At 36.2% G+C, this 19,227-nt stretch overlaps 2 protein-coding genes across 7 annotated transcripts in view; one reads left to right on the top strand and one right to left on the bottom strand.

The window, feature by feature from the left end:
* Positions 1-19,227, top strand: part of slc22a15.2.S (solute carrier family 22, member 15, gene 2 S homeolog) — a gene marked incomplete at its 5' end in the record, with an annotated part of 153,576 nt that overhangs the window by 52,630 nt on the left and 81,719 nt on the right. Inside the window, 1 exon segment of the mRNA NM_001086152.1 lies at positions 15,155-15,370. Within this exon segment, the coding sequence (NP_001079621.1) occupies positions 15,155-15,370 (216 nt within the window).
* LOC121396229 (general transcription factor II-I repeat domain-containing protein 2-like) lies at positions 35-4,844 on the bottom strand. Of its 6 annotated transcripts, none has more exons than XM_041571009.1 (5): positions 4,258-4,844; positions 3,414-3,509; positions 3,219-3,321; positions 3,020-3,140; positions 35-2,932 (listed from the first exon to the last, which is right to left on the bottom strand). In XM_041571009.1, exon 5 carries the CDS (start codon positions 2,929-2,931, stop codon positions 1,114-1,116), a length of 1,818 nt encoding a protein of 605 aa, XP_041426943.1. In that variant the 5' UTR covers position 2,932; positions 3,020-3,140; positions 3,219-3,321; positions 3,414-3,509; positions 4,258-4,844; the 3' UTR covers positions 35-1,113. The 6 variants fall into 6 exon arrangements, with proteins under 6 accessions (XP_041426943.1, XP_041426940.1, XP_041426942.1 ...); XM_041571006.1 differs by having other exon boundaries at positions 3,418-3,509; XM_041571008.1 differs by having other exon boundaries at positions 3,020-3,122; positions 3,418-3,509.

The raw sequence follows: 19,227 nt of genomic DNA, 5'->3' as shown, positions 1-19,227 counted from the left end.
TAGGAATAGGCTTACTATGCCAGCTAGGCAGCTAATCATGTGTTTGGACAAAAAACAGAACAACAACATGTTATTTCACTCTTTTATTTTCTCCATACCTTTTATTAATTGTTCATTTCTTTCTTTTTTTCACTTACTTTCTTTTTCTCTCTCCACATGCAATGTGAAGCAAATATATGGTTGTACAATGCACAAAAAAGAAGATACAAGTAAAGTTTTACAAAAAAAAGAAAAGAGAGCAAAACAAACCATCCTAATGGGATTTTTGACATTGCACTTGACTTGATAAACTACTGCTCAATGGAACCAGATATTGATGCAATAAATTAGAAGTAGTTGCAATTCTCAGTGAATATTCAAGGTGCTCATCAGATAATTTGGTTCTAATTTTGTGGCAAGCAACTCCAAAAACTACATGACTCTTCTCCTGCCTAATGAAAGGCTAGCTTCAGCCTGCAGCTTACTGGTAAACTTTACAAAAAAAGTAAAAGAAAAGAGCAAATTAAACCATCCTAGTGGGATTTTAGAGATTGTGTTTGATAAACTACTAATCAATGCATCAATATCTGGTTCCATTGAAGTAGTTGCAATTCTCAGTGAATATTCAAGGTGCTCATCAGATAATTTGGTTCTATTTTTACTCTTAGTGTGCTTCATTCTTCATTCATAAGAAAAGAGAGCAAAACAAACCATCCTAATGGAATTTTTGACATTGCACTTGACTTGATAAAACTACTGCTCAATGGAACCAGATATTGATGCATTAGATTAGAAGTAGTTGCAATTCTCAGTGAATATTCAAGGTGCTCATCAGATAATTTGGTTCTAATTTTACTCTTAGTGTGCTTCATTCTTGAAAAAAGTTGCTCACAAATATAGGTGCTGCCAAAAAGTGATGACAGGAATAAGGCATGGTTGTGCAGTGAGGGATATTTATCTCTGGGAAGATAGGACCTATAAAAGTCCAGTAAAGACACATAGTCAAAGTTTTCCTTAAGTTGTCTACACATGCAATGTGAAGCAAATATATGTTTTTACAATGCAAAAAAGATGATAACTGTAAGAGTAAAGTTTACAAAAAAAGTAAAAGAAAAGAGAGCAAATTAAGCCATCCTAGTGGGATTTTTGACATTGTGTTTGATAAACTAATGCATCAATATCTGGTTCCATTGAAGTAGTTGCAATTCTCAGTGAATTTTCAAGGTGCTCATCAGATAATTTGGTTCTAATTTTACTCTTAGTGTGCTTCATTCTTGAAAAAAGTTGCTCACAAATATAGGTGCTGCCAAAAAGTGATGACATGAATAAGGCATGGTTGTGCAGTGAGGGATATTTATCTCTGGGAAGATAGGACCTATAAAAGTCCAGTAAAGACACATGATCAAATTTTTCCTTAAGCTGAAAGTCAGATTGCAGCTCAATGCATTCCATTTGAAAATTGGCAGGTAACATATTTATGTCAACTGAAAATGGTGTTGCAAATATAGCAAAATGTTGTTTATTTTCCCTGAAATCCTGAAAACGTTTTTCAAATTCTTGTATCAAATCATAAAGCAAGGCTGCATATTTTTCAGTGTTCACAGGAACATGTTTGGCCAATGTGTTGAAATGCATAAAATTGTTTGCCTTAATTTGATCTTCCCATAATTTTAGTTTAGTTTGGAATGCTGTTATGCCTTGGAACATTGTGTTGATAAGCTGGTTTTTACCTTGAAGACGCATATTTAAGTCATTCAAATGGGAGGTCAAATCCACTAAAAATGCTAAATCTGTAAGCCAGTTTTCATCATCAAGTTCAGGCACACATTTTGCTTTTGATACCATAAATGACTTTACTTCATGTCGCAAATCATAAAATCTTTTCAACATTTGGCCTCGACTTAGCCATCTTACTTCTGAGAAGTAAATGACATCACCACAGTCAGCATCTACACTTCTAAGAAATTCCTGGAACTGGCGATGATTCAAGCCCTTGGCCCTTATGAAATTCACAGCCTTTATCACTATTTGCATGATGTTATCCATTTTTAAAGCTTTTGCACATAAATTTTCTTGATGTACTATGCAATGATACTTCATTAAATGTGAGTTTTTGGCAGCAATTGCATCATTTTCTATTAATTTTACAAGTCCCTCTCTTCTACCTACCATTGCTGGGGCACCATCAGTAACTATACCAGATATGTTTTCAAAAGACAGAGAATATCTATTTAACATATTTTTTACTGCTTCATATAAATCTCTTGATTTAGTTGTGTCTTTTAATGGCACTAAAGAAGCCATCTCTTCAGTAACATTATATTCATTATCAATACCTCTCATAAAAATGGCAAGTTGAGCCGTATCTGTAGCATCAGTGCTTTCATCCACTGCCAAAGCATAATATTTAAATTTAGCAGCTTTACTCTTCAAACATCTTTCAACAGATTTTCCAATGTCTTCTGTTCGCCTGGCTATAGTCTGGTGTGACAAACTTATTTTAGAAATATCCCCTTTTTTTTCAGGGCAAATTATGTCTGCCACACTTTCCATACATTGCTTAATAAACTCACCATCAGTAAATGGTTTTGATTTTTTTGCTATTAAATATGTTACCACATAACTAGCTTTTACAATAGATTCTGTCTGAGTAATAACTTTTTTAAATAAATTTTGTTGAGAAGACAGACTTTTCTTAAGTTCCATTGCTTTGTCCTTACGACACATTCCTTGATACACAGAGAATTTTGCAGCATGTTTTTGCATATAATGCCTTTTTAAATTATAGTCTTTGAAAACTTGCACATATTCACCACAAATTAAGCAGAGTGCTTTACTGTTTGCCTCAACAAAAAAGTACTCTTCTGTCCAATTTTCTTTAAACACTCTTCCTTCCTCTGTAACTTTTCTTTTTCTGTGTTCTTTTTTCGATTCAGAGATTCTGAAAGCCATGCTAAAAAAAATAGGGACTATATTTATTATGTTGTTAATTGTGAAGCATGGCTAGCAATACTTAATGTGCTGCAGATGTACTGCTTACCTGCCTTTCCTAATAACAGGACTGTAGTAGGAGGTTGATGACTGCTATTTTTCTGCACTTTGAAGCTGCACACCACCACATGGGAACAAATAGCAAGAGTTTGCTAGAAGAAAAATAAGGACTATATTTACCAATTATGGCTGCCAACTGTAAAAAAGCATAGCAGGTGATGCATGAGGTGCCACTTAATAATGCTTACCTGCCTTCTAAATAACAACCAAGGCTCACTTGCAGGTTGATAGGTTAAAAATGATAAGCTGTGTTTCTGCTATTGGAAGCTGCACGGGAACGAATAGCAAGAGCTATAAGGAAAATATGTACTATATTACCATTTATGGCTGCCAAATGTAAAACCTAGCAGGCGATGGGAGAGGTGCCACTTAAAAATGCTTACCTACCTTTCCAAATAACCACCGAACGCTCACTTTCAGGTTGATCAGCTCAGTGTTTCTGCTGTAGGAAGCTGTGTACACCTCACAGGAACAAATAACTGTTTAAAAAAGGGAATGCTATGTAAAATGCCCGTTCATGGATGGCACACATCGCATACAAAAAGGGTTGCCAGGTCTTATTTTCAAAACCAGCCCAAAACTAGCCAAGTGGCATTCAAAGGTAGCCCAAAATAAATGAATGTATGAGAAAATATGCCTTTTTTAAATTTTCACTGTTTTGCTAATTTTCCAATAAAGGTAGGTACAGACTTGACCATCACCAGGGGCGTAACTAAAAGAGGCCCAATTTGTAACTGGCGTATTTTCATAAAAAATTATTTATTTCACTGCACATATTGTGCTATGTTTGGGCTACTTTTGAAGTTGAATAAACAATTTATTTATAATTCATTTTTCAGTTACAAAATTAATTCTCTATTTGATACTATGAACTGTGAATTTAATTAAGAAGTGATAATTCATTGCAATACACTTATAAGCTATTAAGTACATTTATCTCATAATTAATTATCTTAAAAAACAAATCAATTGATTATTGGGAATCACAGGGGGCTTGGGAATTCATTTCTTTTTAATTCATTTTTGTATTAATTCTAATTTATTGCACTGCTCTTTAATTAGCCTACTACAGACCTACACACAGTGAATTTAGTGAAAATAATAATTCCAGAAAATTGTGGAATAGGTATATGGCCCAGGGGTGTTATTACACAAATCCCTACTTCCAAATTTATCATGTCAAATACAAAGCACTAAGCCAGACTAAAACAGTAAAAAATTCTGTACCTGTAAAAATACTGTGCAGGTGTATTGTGCTGAACCAGGGGAGCTGAGGTAATAATAATCGGTTGCTGTGGAGTGCAAGAGTGCCAGACTTGCCAGTAAGCTGCAGGCTGAAGCTAGCCTTTCATTAGACAGGAGAAGAGCCACGTAGTTTTGGGAGTTGCTTGCCACGTAGTTTTGGGAGTTGCTCTCTCTCTGTGCCTTTTATCAAGCTGCCAGACAAGAGGGGGCAGGGCCCAGCAAAGGCAGGAAATTGGCGCCAAAAACACGCGCTGCTAGCTAGCAGCAGCTAGCAGCCGTTGGGGAGACTGGAGAACACAGGCGGTGACGTCATACGCAGAGCGCCGGCGCTGACGTCACACGCAAAGCGCCGGCGCTGACGTCACACGCAGAGCGCCGGCGCTGACGTCACACGCAGAGCGCCGGCGCTGACGTCACATGCACCGCACGCAGAGCACAGAGAGGCTGCAGCCAGCAAAACTGTGGGGAGAGGAGGCGTGCCTTTCCTCTGACACACGCTTCCTGCTGGGCCGCACGGACCTCCATTCCGGGCCGCATGCGGCCCGCGGGCCGCGGGTTGGACACCCCTGATATAAAATGTACATAAAATTGTTCCATGCAAAAGAATTCCATCAGGACTCCTAAAATACTGCCGAGGTCAGGAGATGGGAAATTTATAGTATTATTGGTTGCAACATTTAACTATAATATATTGTTGTGAAGTATTGCAATTTTGTAAATTACATTCTCGGTCTAGTATCAGTAAACATGAAAAATGATTTTTATGCTATTAATAAGCTATTTAGTAAACAATGCAGGAGGCAGCATATACAGATGGGGATAATAAATATTAGATATTAATTGACAATTAACATGGCACTCACCCTCTGTTTCTGATCTTGTCATCAATTTTTGCTTAGTCTATTTCTGGATCTCTATAGCTATATTTTAAATTATACTCCAATATTTACAGAATAGAGCTACAGACAATGATCATTGGCACAGATAATAAGAGGGAACATCTTCTTTATCTGGCACAGCTGATCCTCTAAATTACTTCTTCACAAACTACAAAGCAGTGATATGGATAAATGAACTAACTAGTTCAACTAGTCTGAGAAATGATTCAATGTACAGTACAGTTTTACCAGATTTCAGGCTATGGACTGTGGATTTCAGGCATACTCCTCCCATAATCCCATCCCACTAATGTTTCTCAGGACATGTCTACATAGCTTCATAGTAGGTACCAAGCGAACAATGCAAAAGGCCCAAGTAGAAATCTCTTTTATACTATGCCTTATCAGATTCAGTGATTTATACACTTGCACACCTACTGTAAATGACAGAATGATTACAAAATCCCACCTTTATCACAGTCTGTTATATTATTGTATTTTTTAAAGTGGTTGCTCACATTCCAAACACTTTTTTCACATTATTATTTGTTTCTAGATAGTACACCATCTAAACAGTTTTACATTTTTTGTTTTTCCACAACTGAAATTAAAATTTTAATGTTGCTTCTGGCAGGAACATGCTCTAAGTGCCACGCGTGTAGTACCTACATGCTTCAAATTAAAGGGCTTCCTCTCTGCACTAGAGGCATTTGCCGCTGTACAGTGAGTTTGATGCGCCCCAACCCCCAAAGCAACGAGCCAAGAGGGTTTCCATCTCAGTCCTGCAACGTGATTGTCACAGGGCCCAACTTCTTACTGGATTGTTGCAGGACCAGGTAGCTCTGCATGATTGACGCAGGACCCGACTTTAAGCCCCCCAAAAAGTATATTTATCTGCTAGTTCAATTGTTCTTAAAGGTATACAGTCACGGGAAAAAAATGAATCAGTTAATAGTGCTGCCCCAAGTCATGCTCTGATAAACTTCAGTCACTCTTTACTGCAAGTTGGAGTGATATCACCCCCTCCCTTTCCCCCCCCCCAGCAGCCAAACAAAAGAACAATGGGAAGGTAACCAGATAGCAGCTCCCTAACACAAGATAACAGCTGCCTGGTAGATCTAAGAACAGCACTCAATAGTAAAAACCCATGTCCCACTGAGACACATTCAGTTACATTGAGAAGGAAAAACAGCAGCCTGCCAGAAAGCATTTCTCTCCTAAAGTGCAGACACAAGTCACATGCGCAGGGGCAGCTGGGAAATTGACAAAATGTCTAGCCCCATGTCAGATTTCAAAATTGAATATAAAAAAATCTGTTTGCTCTTTTGAGAAATGGATTTCAGTTCAGAATTCTGCTGGAGCACACTATTAACTGATGAGTTTTGAAAAAAAATGTTTTCCCATGACAGTATCCCTTTAAGTAAATGGAAAAAATGTATGTCTTCAGTACTGAAAATTCTATTATCACCTAAAAATATATTTTAAAATAAATAGTGAATAATATGTTTAAATGCGGAGTTAAAAAACTCAAAACAGATGCTCTGTTTTCAACCATGACTATATGCTTGTTTTTCGGTCTACCCCAGCGGTGTCCCACCTGCAGCCCGAGGGCCGCAAGTGGCCCAGGATGGATATGAATGCGGCCCCGCTTGAAATGCTCAGTACCCGAGGAAATGTCATAATAATAAGCCTATTTAATATCCAGGTGTCCGATATTCCGGTGTATAGCTCCATCTTGTTATCCAACTGGTATTGTAGTTCTTTTCTGTGTATTTTCAAAAGTGTTTGTGTATTTCATGTGTGGCCCCAGACAATTTTTCTTTTTCCCCAATGTGGCCCAGGGAAGCCAAAAGGTTGGACACCCCTGTTTTATATGATAAACAATGAAAAACAAATCTGCCTAAGTGACCTTGCTGTTGTCCTGAAAGCTTGCAGATACATGCTCAGTAATCCATTAACGGTATCTCATTTAAATCACTCTGGGAAGTTTCTCTTGTCTTTTTCCCAACTGTGAAGTTTGAAAATATCTTCCACATACATAGTAGCGCAGAAATTTTCAAGCTGCATACAGGAAACCTTTATTAATAACTGGTGGCATGTAGAGCATAAACCATTTTTAAGGATTTTAGTAGTGATTTTTGTTTATTGTTTCTTTATAAGGAGTATTATTATAATACTCCTTATAAAGAAACAATAAACAAAAATCACTACTAGTGGATTTGGTTTATCTACAGGCTATAAAAGCTATAAGTAACTAACTTTCAGTGGTATGAATAACATATATCTGTGTCAAAAGCAAAAATAAAAACCCATGTGATAGTATCCTTTTAAATTATGCCTTGCTTCAGCATTCCCCTTGTTCTTGACACAATCAAGCAGAGCAAATGTATAAGATTGATGTTTTTTTAAAGATTGATAGCTATGACTTGGTGGAACAAACTGTATGTGACATCTTATGTTTCTTTAGAGAACAGGCCACTGTAATTAGAACCCAAACAATATTGGTTTTTTTGTAGCTACATAGCTTATAAGGCAGATTCAGGAATTACCAGTACCTATAATTCCTTTGCAGAAAACCTCACAATTTATATGTGTTTACATTTATTATGCTTTGACATTTAGTTTTGCCACAATTGCAATGGTCAAATTTTTTTTGCTTTTTTATTTTTAAAATAAATAATCTTACAATTTGAAACCTAGTAAGATTTACATATTTTGAACCGACGGTTAAGTAGAAAACATCCCGATGGTGTGCAAAGTTAATAAATCAGCAGCTAAAATGATCTTAAATGCTTTAAAATAGCAACCAAAACCTGTGGAAGAAAATGTAAAACTACAATTCGAATGGATAGAAGAATAGCCAAAATGGCTGCCAATGATCAGCTCCAGGAAGATTTAGGTTTAAAGTTACCTGTGAGTACTGTTACAATTAGAAGACACCTATGTGAAGCCAAGCTATCGGCAAGAAGATGCTGCAAAGTCATATTGTTGGGGGAAAAAAAATAGCTGAGAGGTTACAATTTGCCAAAGAACACATTTACTGATCTAAAGAGAAGCGGTGCAACTTTTTGTGGACTGATGAAAGCAAGATTGTTCTTTTCGGGTCTAGAGGCCACAGACAGTTTGCCAGACAAACCCCAAACACTAAATTCAAGTCATAGTACAGTGTGATGTACAGCATCATGATATGGGGATGTTGGGCCTATTTATCACATACCAGGGATCATGGATCATTTTCAATACATAAAAATACTTGAAGAGGTCATGTTGCCTTATGCCGAAGAGGAAATGCCCTTGAAACAGGGGTTTCAACAAGACAGTGACAACAGCACACCAGTAAATGAGCAAAATCTTGGTTCAGCCCAACAAGACTGATGTTGTGGAGTTGCCAGCCTGATCCCCACAATAGAAAACTTGCGGTGACATCAAAAATGCTGTTTCTGAGGCAAAACAAAGACATGCAGAATTGTGGAATGTAGTCCAATCATCCTGAGATGGAATTACCTGTTTACAGGTGCCAGAAGTTGGTCGACTTCATGCAACACAGATGTGCAGCAGTTCTTATACGACTAAATATTAGTTCAAGGAAAATATTGGAAAATATTGAAACATTTTTCAGTTTATACAGTCAATGTTTGAATTCGTAAAGAAGAATGCAGACACTGTTATTTTTTTGGAACTGCCTAATATTCCCTTTTCTTCACTTTCTGTAAAAGAATAACCCAAATTTGATAACATTTTCTTCATGTTTCGATTTGGAATAGAATGTGTATGGAAATAAAAGCTATTATAAGGATTTTGAGCTTTATTCGTTTATTCGTTTTTTAAACACACTGCTATTATGCTGAACACAATTGTAATTATAGACACAACATTCACTCAGGTCTAGTAATTTATAGCACTCAGGTCGAGTTTAAAATTGAAATGTAGAAAGTGGTACCTGTTTATTTTTTTTTAATAAACTGCAGACTGTGTTATTAGGCCCATAACTATTTGCTTTACGAGTAGTTCACAAGTAGGGTTGTCCTAGGTTGTGCAAGATTATAGTTTGTTTTGGGAAATACAATGATGCTGGGCCGAATAATTTTACAAAGTTAATTGCATTGCAGCTGCAAGATTTGGAGAGCAAGTTCATGAAGTCCCTGGTAATAATTCCTAATCACCAGGCTAAGGGGAAGAAATAAATACTGGTTACAATTACATTTAATTATTCCCACCCACCCAATGTGGTATAATTTAATTCCCAACCTGCACACAGGGAAGAAATTGTAGAAAGAGATGGAGTGACACCCACCAGGCTATTAGATGTTCTAGTAAAATAAAATGTATTTCAGTACAGGTATGGGATCCATTCTATGGAAAACCATTATCCAGAAAGCTCAGAATTATGGATGGCCGTCTCTCATTGACTTCATTTTATCCAAATAATCCAAAATTTTAAAAATTATTTTATTTTTCTTTGTAATAATAAAATAGTACCGTGTACATGACCCATACTAACATATACAGTAAGTAATCCTTATTGAAAGCAGAACCATCCTATTTTGGTTTAGTTAATTTTTACATGATTCTCTAGTAGACAGTGTATGAAGATCCAAATTACGGAAAGATCCGTTATCCGGAAAGCCCCAGGTCCGGAGCATTCTGGATAACTGGTCCTATACCTGTACATGTATTAAAATTGTCCTGTACTCATGCATGCAGCATATGTAGTTAAGGGATGTTTTCTTATGACATATTATAAACACAGATTTTACTCTGTACTGGCTTTCTAATAGCCAAAACTTGTGGAGGAGTAGGCACATTTTCTAAATTAAAGGCACTGTAACACCAAAAAATAAGTGTTTTAAAAGAATGACAATATAAAGTAGTGTGTTGCACTGGTGTGACAATATAAAGGAATATTGCCCTACACTGGTGTGTTTGCTTCAGAAACACAACTATAATGTATATAAACATGCAGCTGTGTTGCCATGGGGGCAGCCAATCAAAGTACAGGTTATGAAGAAGATAGCAGATGAAGACTTCCATTGTATTACCGTATATTACAGAACATATCTGTTAAGTAGCCTGTACCTTTTCTCCTTTTTTTTAACTTGAATGGCTGCCCCATGGCTAAACAGTAGCCTGTTTATATAAACTAAAGCAGAGTTTCTAAAGCAAACACATAACTTTTAGCAATGCATAGCAACAGTACATTATATTTGAATTAATTTAAAACTCTTTCATTTGTTGGGGTTGCTGTTCCTTTAAAATTTCAATGTCAGTGGTTTGAGACACTTTACAGGGTATTGGAGCAGAACCATAGGTCCACTGTTTACCTGGCAGCCTTTTAATAGTAATCTTTAAATGAGTCCCTTCAAGCCTGTGTTTTCTGTCTCAATATATACTGAATATTTGAAAAAGAAATGTATATTCTAAGCATAGTACTATTCTATAGTGAAGAAAACCATCTGCTCCTTTAAGAAATCAGGTTAGGGCATTTTATCTTCCATTGTTCATACTTCTCTCTTTTTGAAGACATTCTACCATTTATGATACCAATCCCATTGAAACTTTATTGATGTTCTGATTGAAGCTTGACATCTTTCTAAAAAAAAAATAATGGTATTTCTTTCTCTTGAAAATAATAGGCATTTGGCCAGTGCTCTTTGCGGTGAATAGAACAATGAATCATTGAGTCTCTTATCAATAACAGTAACTTTTGACTGTCTGACCTAATCAGATAATGGTATTGTTTTCTTATCCAACCCTACACTGTTATTTATTATTAACGTTTGGTTTTTTTGTTGTAATTTCTTTGGGGAAAATTTATTTTGCTGGAGAACATTGTTGAAAATAAGCCTCTGTAAAGTTTTAGCTAATATCTTCTATATTTTTATGGAATTTATGCAGTGTTGCTGCATCACATTGTTTTAGAGAATTTAACCAATTATGAATTTTGAAAACCATTATTCTATAATAGCAATCATCTTACAAATAACCTTTTGTACGATTTGGAGTTCGGACAATGACACTTGGGTCTTTAGTGTTTATTTTAAATGTTTATATAACTCACCCAACCCCTTACTATGTTCCTTTGTTGACCTGATCCTCAACTCTTCTTTCATCACTTCCTTACATGAATAATAAATAATACAAAAAATAAGTATACATATTACACCGAGCTTAAGTTCTATGACACAGTAGGAAGGAGGCCCCATAGAGCTTACAGTCTAAAGGTGGCCATAGACACACAGATCCTATCGTACAAATCGAGGATTCGTACGATTTTCGGATTGTGTCTGGCGGAGATCGGTCGTTTGGTCGATCGGTCAGGGTTGATCTTGACCTGACCGATCCCGCCAGAGCCCATTGCGCATCGTAATCGGATCGTTCCGCCATACGGCTGAACAATCAGATTACCCCTGATATAGCCATGCTCGTTAATGGCATATTGGGGAAAGATCCGCTCGTTTGGTGATGTTGTCAAACGAGCGGATCTTTGCGTCTATGGCCACCTTAAGACAAGTAAAGTAGTTTGTTGATCTACTCATAGCCAGCTTGACATAAGAGAAAGTCTTATATATATTTAGCAGAGAACTGGTCCATAACAAAAACCCAGCCCACTTCTAACAACAGCAACACACTTCATACATATCTCCAAACTTAATTGTTTTGGTTATTGTCAGTTTTATCACTTCAGTTAATCATTTCAATTGCGCTTTGTGTAACAACGTCTTATCCTGGCTGTAAAATTTGTTTCAAATATGCAGCACTTTTCATGTGAGCACTAAAGGAAAAAAAGACTGTAATGATTCTGGCAATAATTAAATTTTTCTACAAAGAGTTATTGGTTCTAATCTCTTCTGGTGAATTATTTGACTTTATAAAAGACTTGTAGCACCAGAAAATGGAAATGTCCTTAGTATTACACATCTGGCTCACTTGTAATATAATTATATTTCTATTTAAAAAAAAAACCTGTTTATAAGAGAAAGGTAATGCATGTGTATTATTAGTGGCCCCATTCAACAAAACTAATTGGGACATGTTTTGCAATGATGCAATTCAACAGAGAAAAGATGACTACGCGCATGGGATATAAATGGTATGTTCATTCAAATCAATAATGTGGGGGGGGGGTTTATTTACTTAAACTCAACTTTTTCTCACTTCATTTAACAAAAAGAAAAGTCGACAAAACTCCCAAACCCGAATTCCCTTAATTTTTCAATAATTATTCTCAATAAAATTGGTGTGACAAAAAGTCACTGCAAAATCGAGCTTTAATTTGAATTGTGTGGCTTTTTAGATTTTTCACTCAGAAAACTTGAATCGGCACCCCAAAAAATAGAATTTATCGGATTATAGTACAAAAACCAATGCAAACACCCCAAAACTATAGAGAATACTGAAGGTAAAAAACACGTTCCAGTTGTTAAAAGGGACCATCTTCTCTTGACTTAACGTGATTTCAACAAGTTTTACCTGGAGTATTTTCGGATTTGGATTTTTAGCATTTTAGAAGCATACTAAATCTCAAAAAAAACAGTGGGGGCAGAGCAAAGGGGCATGTCTAGGCGTGGCTGTAACAAAGATCAGCCATATTTGGTTCCCAGGAGGTTGACACCTCTGCATTTATATTTAGAATCCAATAAAAGATAACACGTATGCTTATAACCAGGGGTTGACTGGAAAGTAGAGGTTGTATAATTTGGTTTAAACCCTTAAGTGCCAGCAGAATTTGATATTTCGGTTACACGAAATGCCAGATGTTTTTGAAACATTTTGTGCTCTGTCACTTATGGGGCATTTTCTAAAGGGAAACCTGTAGTTTACCTAGGAAAACTATACATTGTTGTTTTTTTTTTTTTCAGGAGAACCTGAGCTTTCTAAATCTGCCTGAGTTTTCATGTATTTCCACCCCTGCAAAAAGATTTATAGCACTAAATACCAAAAAAAATTAAAAAAAATCCTATTTTTCATAATATATGAATTTATACTGTATCAGAAAAATATTTTATGCATGGAAATCCAATTGATTTGGAAAGCCTCGTGTCTCTTGAACATGCCAATACCAGATATGTATAGTTTTAGGGAGATTTAGGACTTCTGTACAGCAAAAACTCCCGGCAGTATATTACCGAATTTCGAAAGCAGTAAGGCAGAAAACGGCAAACTTTAATTTCTAAAGCCAAAAAATCCTGAAACAGTAGGTTAACCCCAGAAAACCATATCTTTTTGAAAAGTACACATTCTGCTGATTCCAAAATGGGTAACGGTCTCTCTACTCCTAACTACCAAACATCAAAGCTTGTCTGAACGTAGTGTTTTTTATAAAAATGTATTAAAATTCTGAAAAATCAAGTCAAAGGTTTTATTTTGTTTTTATGTTTACCCCCAAAACCATATATTTTTGGAAAGTACACATTCTGTCAAATCTAAAATTGGTACCCATGCCTTTCTGCTCCAAAGTCACAAAATTGGAGGTTTTTGTGAAATATCTCAAAGCTTAAATTTTCCAGCATCACATCGCCCATGTATCATTATCAGCATAAAGCTTCCTAAATATGAACGACAAGGTGTCCGATATGCATAGATTTACAAAACTATGTGGCCTACAGAGACCCCCTAAATCCAAATAGCGCATATGAATTTTCACGTATGACACTCTGGCTACTACAATATAAGCACCAGGGATGTATATTATGTGCCATGAGACCCCCTAACAGGAATCCGATCTGCTATTCAGAATGCTTGGATATGGAATCTTTCCGTAATTTGGATTTCCATAAGTCTACTAAAAAAATGTAAACCTTAAAGGGATACTGTCATGGGAATTTATTTATTTTTTTTTACAAATGAATCAGTTAATAGTGCTGCTCCAGCAGAATTCTGCACTGAAATCCATTTCTCAAAAGAGCAAACAGATTTTTTTATATTCAATTTTGAAATCTGACATGGGGCTAGACATATTGTCAATTTCCCAGCTGCCCCTGGTCATGTGACTTGTGCCTGCACTTTAGGAGAGAAATGCTTTCTGGCAGGCTGCTGTTTTTCCTTCTCAATGTAACTGAATGTGTCTCAGTGAGACATGGGTTTTTACTATTGAGTGTTCTTATATCTACCAGGCAGCTGTTATCTTGTGTTAGGGAGCTGTTATCTGGTTACCTTCCCATTGTTCTTCTGTTTGGCTGCTGGGGGGGAAAAGGGAGGGGGTGATATCACTCCAACTTGCAGTACAGCAGTAAAGAGTGATTGAAGTTTATCAGAGCACAAGTCACATGACTTGGGGCAGCTGGGAAATTGTCAAAATGTCTAGCCCCATGTCAGATTTCAAAATTGAATATAAAAAAATCTGTTTGCTCTTTTGAGAAATGGATTTCAGTGCAGAATTCTGCTGGAGCAGCACTATTAACTGATTCATTTTGAAAAAAAAAATGTTTTCCCATGACAGTATCCCTTTAATTTAACCCAATAGGCTGTTTTTGCCTCTAATAAGGATTAATTATATCTCAGTTGGGATCAAGCACAAGGTACTATTTTATTATTACAGGGAAAAAATAAATATTTTTTTTAAATTTTTTGGTTTTTAAGGAGAAGGAAACCCTGTAGAAAAAAAAACAGTTAGCCAGGAGGGAGGGGGGTCTACGTGGAGGGGGTACGGGTTTTTTTTCTACAGGGTTTCCTTCTCCTTTAATGGAGTCTATAGTAGATGCCTACTCGTAATTTGGAACTTTCTGGATAATGTGTTTTTAGATGACGGTTACCAGACCCGTATGACATAGGACTGACATGAATTTTTATTCTGCCTGAACATTTCAGTCACATGATAGCACATATGTTTTGATTATGGCTCCTCTTTTGGGAAATAATTGGTTCTAAGCTCTTCTGGTGAATTGTTGTTGAATGCCTATTTAAAACGTCAACCTAGTACAAACATAAAATATTCTGATATTGCTAGTTAATATTTTATGCATATGAGTTGCAGTACTTGTTTTTTTTTTTTTGTGCCTCAGTGTACTGCCCGAATCCCCAAGATGGCTGTATTCCCGTGGGTATACAGCAGAAGCAGAAGCCGTTTTGGAATCCATGGCTGCAGGGAATGGAGTAGAAAGGCCAGTTGTGAGATTGAAATCATGTCCAGGTACTACTGCGAATTCAGCACATAGCGTCTTTGATTTGGTGAAATACGGAGTCCTTCGCTGGAGAACCATTTTATTGATGTATATATGGTACGTACCACAGAATCGCATTGTTAAACAGGCATGATATTTACATGGGAATAACACAGTCACTGTGTATGTGTATATATGAATGGTCTGTTTCTGAATTATTATTAAGTTAGATTTTGCATCTGCAGTACAGTTAATGAAGGGAATCTCTTAATGTCAAAGAAGATTGTTAGGTAGTCCTTTCCTTGTTCTTCCGTTATCGCTTTCTGTTTTTTTTTTCATCTGGCTTTGTTAGCAAATGTTCTCTCTCTGAATTACAAATGTTTTTGTTTTACAATTATTTAAGATGAATGTGATATTTCTGATATTTGTATTGGTATGCAAGTGAGCTGTATTATTCATACAAAGCAGAGTGCTCATGGTGTTGTGTGCTAAGAATTAATTCTCCGCATTTGTGCTCTTAAACAAAAGTGTAGGAGCTTCCATTTTTTAAACTTGTATTGAACAGATTCACGTGTTCTTGGATAGTTTTACTGCTATTGATGTAGATGGGGAAATTAATATTGATTCTTCCACAAGGTATAAATAAACCATTCCACAAATAAGTGCCATTTCTGCCATGATGGAACCTGCCAATAAATACATTTTCCAGTGAAATAATAGTTTCCAGAATGTATGTGAATTAGGCCCACAGTTATGAATGGGTCAGTGTAGTCTGTCATTTATTTGACTGGAATCTGCCTGACACTATCTTGCATAAAGCATGTCTCCCAAAGTTATATATCATGATAGACACTTTGTTATAGTACCCTAGTCATACCTCCCAACTGTCCCGTTTTTAGAGGGACAGTCCCTCTTTTGACAGCTCAACCTGGAGTCCCTGATTTATACTTGAAAGTCCCGTTTTTCTCTGCACTGAACCGCCAGAAAAAGAAACAAAGTTTCTAACTTAATTGGATTTTGGCAGAGAGCCCAGAACTGTCACAGCAGCTTATAAGATACATTTGTAACAATTCAAATGTATCTAGATAAGTAAATAAGTAATTGCAACAATATAAGTACATGAATTCTTTACATGTTCAAAATTTTGAAATGAAGTACACTAATTTTCCTGAACTGCCTCCCCTGCCTTCCCGCCAGATAGAATGAAAATCGCCAGCAGGATGGCATTTAGAGCGCTTAGTTTTCCGAAAGTTTCCTCGTGAGGCGACTTTGAAAAACAAAGCGATCCGAGTGCCATCCCGCCTGTGATTTTCATTCTAGCAGGGGAGGCAGTTCGGGGAGATTAGTCGCCCCGAAGAAGAGGAGATGTCGCCGGGCAACTAGTCTCCCCGAATTGAAGCGTGTCTCTGCCCTAATGGACAACAAAAACAGTCACACTACTGACCTCATTTTTAAATAAGTAAAGCAAAGCAAAAGGTTGGGTAATGCTTTTGATTTACAGTGGAAAGACTGGCACTGCAAAGACATAAGCCATTTTTTGAGTAGGATGGCCAACAAGGGATATACTAGTAAGCTTGTCATAAAAGTGGCGCACAAGCATATATGTCATAAATGTCTTCTCTGCACTTAGTTCAAATTTATATTTTTTAATTTCCTTGATTCAAAATTTTGAACATGCAACGTGTCTCTTCCCTTAAAGGTAGAAAGTGCACATACAATAACCTAAAAAAAAAATAATGGCAACTCTTCACATCAGTGGTTTAAACTGTTAGGTGAAACAGTAAGACCTTTATACATTCACCTTAAACTATCCACTAGTCATAGGGATCTGCAACCTTGGCTCTCCAGCTGTTAAGGAACTACAAGTCCCACAATGCAATTAAGGAGTCTAATGAAGGAGTCTAAAGGCAAATGCATTGTGGGACTTGTAGTTCCTTAACAGCTGGAGAGCCAAGGTTGCAGATCCAGCATACAAAAGAAAACCTTTATGAAATTAATATATAGATTTAGAAGGCCACTCAAGTATACGAATGGCCTACAGCTTAACAAAGATAAATTCTGTGTCCATTTCCTTTTTTCTTTTTCTAGTTTTTTAGATTCAAACTCAAAATTACTGGGTTCAGATAGGTTCGATGTAGGAATCATTGGCAAAATGTAAAGTAACCTTGGTGCAAAAAATATCAATGTAAAAGATTGACTGTATATTTGCCAGTACAAATGGTGACCATACACTAAATGGGCAGATTTATCAAAGGTCAAATTTCGAATAGCGCTAAATTTTTATCTTACTCTTATAAATGCGAATGTACTCACTATTGAAATGGGAGCATTTGAACTTCTATAATACGATCGGATGGGAACGACCCAAAAATTAATTAAATTGAATAAGAAATAAACTTGAATCAAATTTTTCTCTAAATAGAAAAAAAACTTGAATTTCAGGAAGGCTATTAAATTATTCAAATGGGTCAACGGACCTCTGCCATTGACTTGTAAGTGGATTTGGCAGGTTTTAGGTGGCGGATATTCGAATTAGAACTGTGGTCGAGGTGTGATGAATCTCACATCCGAATTTACATTCGAGTTGGTATTTTTAAATTTGAGTTTTGACACACAAACAAATTAGAAAATTCAAATTTACCATTCGAACTTTAATAAATCTGCCCCTAAGTTTCTCCATCTTAATGTGAAATTTGAAAAAATGGGATAGCAAATGGGACTAACCATTGCGTGACCTGATGATCATAAAGATGTCCGTGGATGAGAAAAACGCTTGTTTTAACACCACTAAATTTAGTAACACAAACCAATTTAGGAATCTTATAGCCTGCAGCATAAAGATTGACAAGTAAATAATGAGCACTGATACTGCAATGCACACTTAAGGGTTTTAAGGATTTTAAATCTTAGTGAAATACTGAGATAGCTAAGAAATAAAAAGCTTTTTTGGCAAATTGTTGATAAAGGAATTAAAACAAACTTTGTTTAAAATCAGGACTGTGTGCTGAGGTTTTTTTTTTTCTTAAGGATTAAAAGTGGCAATCAGCAGGTTGACTTATTGCAGCAGCAGATACAATGTTAGTGACAATATAATGGATATAGTCCTGCAAGCTGCCGCTAACAGATTTTTTTCATACTGTTCTTTATCAAAGAACATTATGACAACAATTACAACTAAAAGAGAAGTAGCCTGACTGTGCACTGTCTTATGGAACACTAAATTGTGTAATTATAATGACAAGATTGATCGCTAAAGAATTGACTTTTGATTTAAAATCTTTCCATTGAACCTGGCAATGGTACAGTAGTTCTTTAATAATGACCAGGGAACGTTTCATCCCCTTTTAAATGCTATCCGAGCTCTAAAAAGAATTAAATGGAAGCACAGAAGCAATTAGTAAATCTGGTACATGATCATATTCTTTTGCGGCACCGGGTAATTGCCAGTTTCTCTTATTAAGGAATATGTTTAAAGGCAGCAGATATAAAGTCTGTTATGCTGCTGGGATCATAAGCTGTAGAAATCACTTGTAATTTCCCACATAATAAAAATGCAGCCGGATTTGAAAGGTTTTAATATCTGCTGTTCATAAAGTTATTCTCAATCTTTGCCACCAGTCGACAACATTCTGTCTTTAAATTTAGTAGGGATAAGTAAACATCTTTATGGTGTGATTTTTCTGGAAACAGTATATATTATGCAGGTTGCCAAATGATGTTACATTTCATAAAGCCTAAGCCAAAGAAAGGAAAATCATATATTAGCTGTTTAAAGGGAAACAACATCTGTTTAAAAATATATCACATACAACAAATGCATCTTTAAATATGTTTGAATATTAAAACATGTTTATACTAATATGTTCCATTGAATTATCCCAAAAGAAAATGCTGCCATTTTAAGAATCCCAATCCATCCCTCTTGCTCGATTGAGCCACTGCGACAACACACACCAACAGCATATCTACTGTAG

The sequence above is a fragment of the Xenopus laevis genome, chromosome 7S, assembly GCF_017654675.1.
Source record: "Xenopus laevis strain J_2021 chromosome 7S, Xenopus_laevis_v10.1, whole genome shotgun sequence".
Lineage (NCBI taxonomy): Eukaryota > Metazoa > Chordata > Amphibia > Anura > Pipidae > Xenopus > Xenopus laevis.
This window is presented reverse-complemented; position numbering and strand designations above follow the sequence as displayed.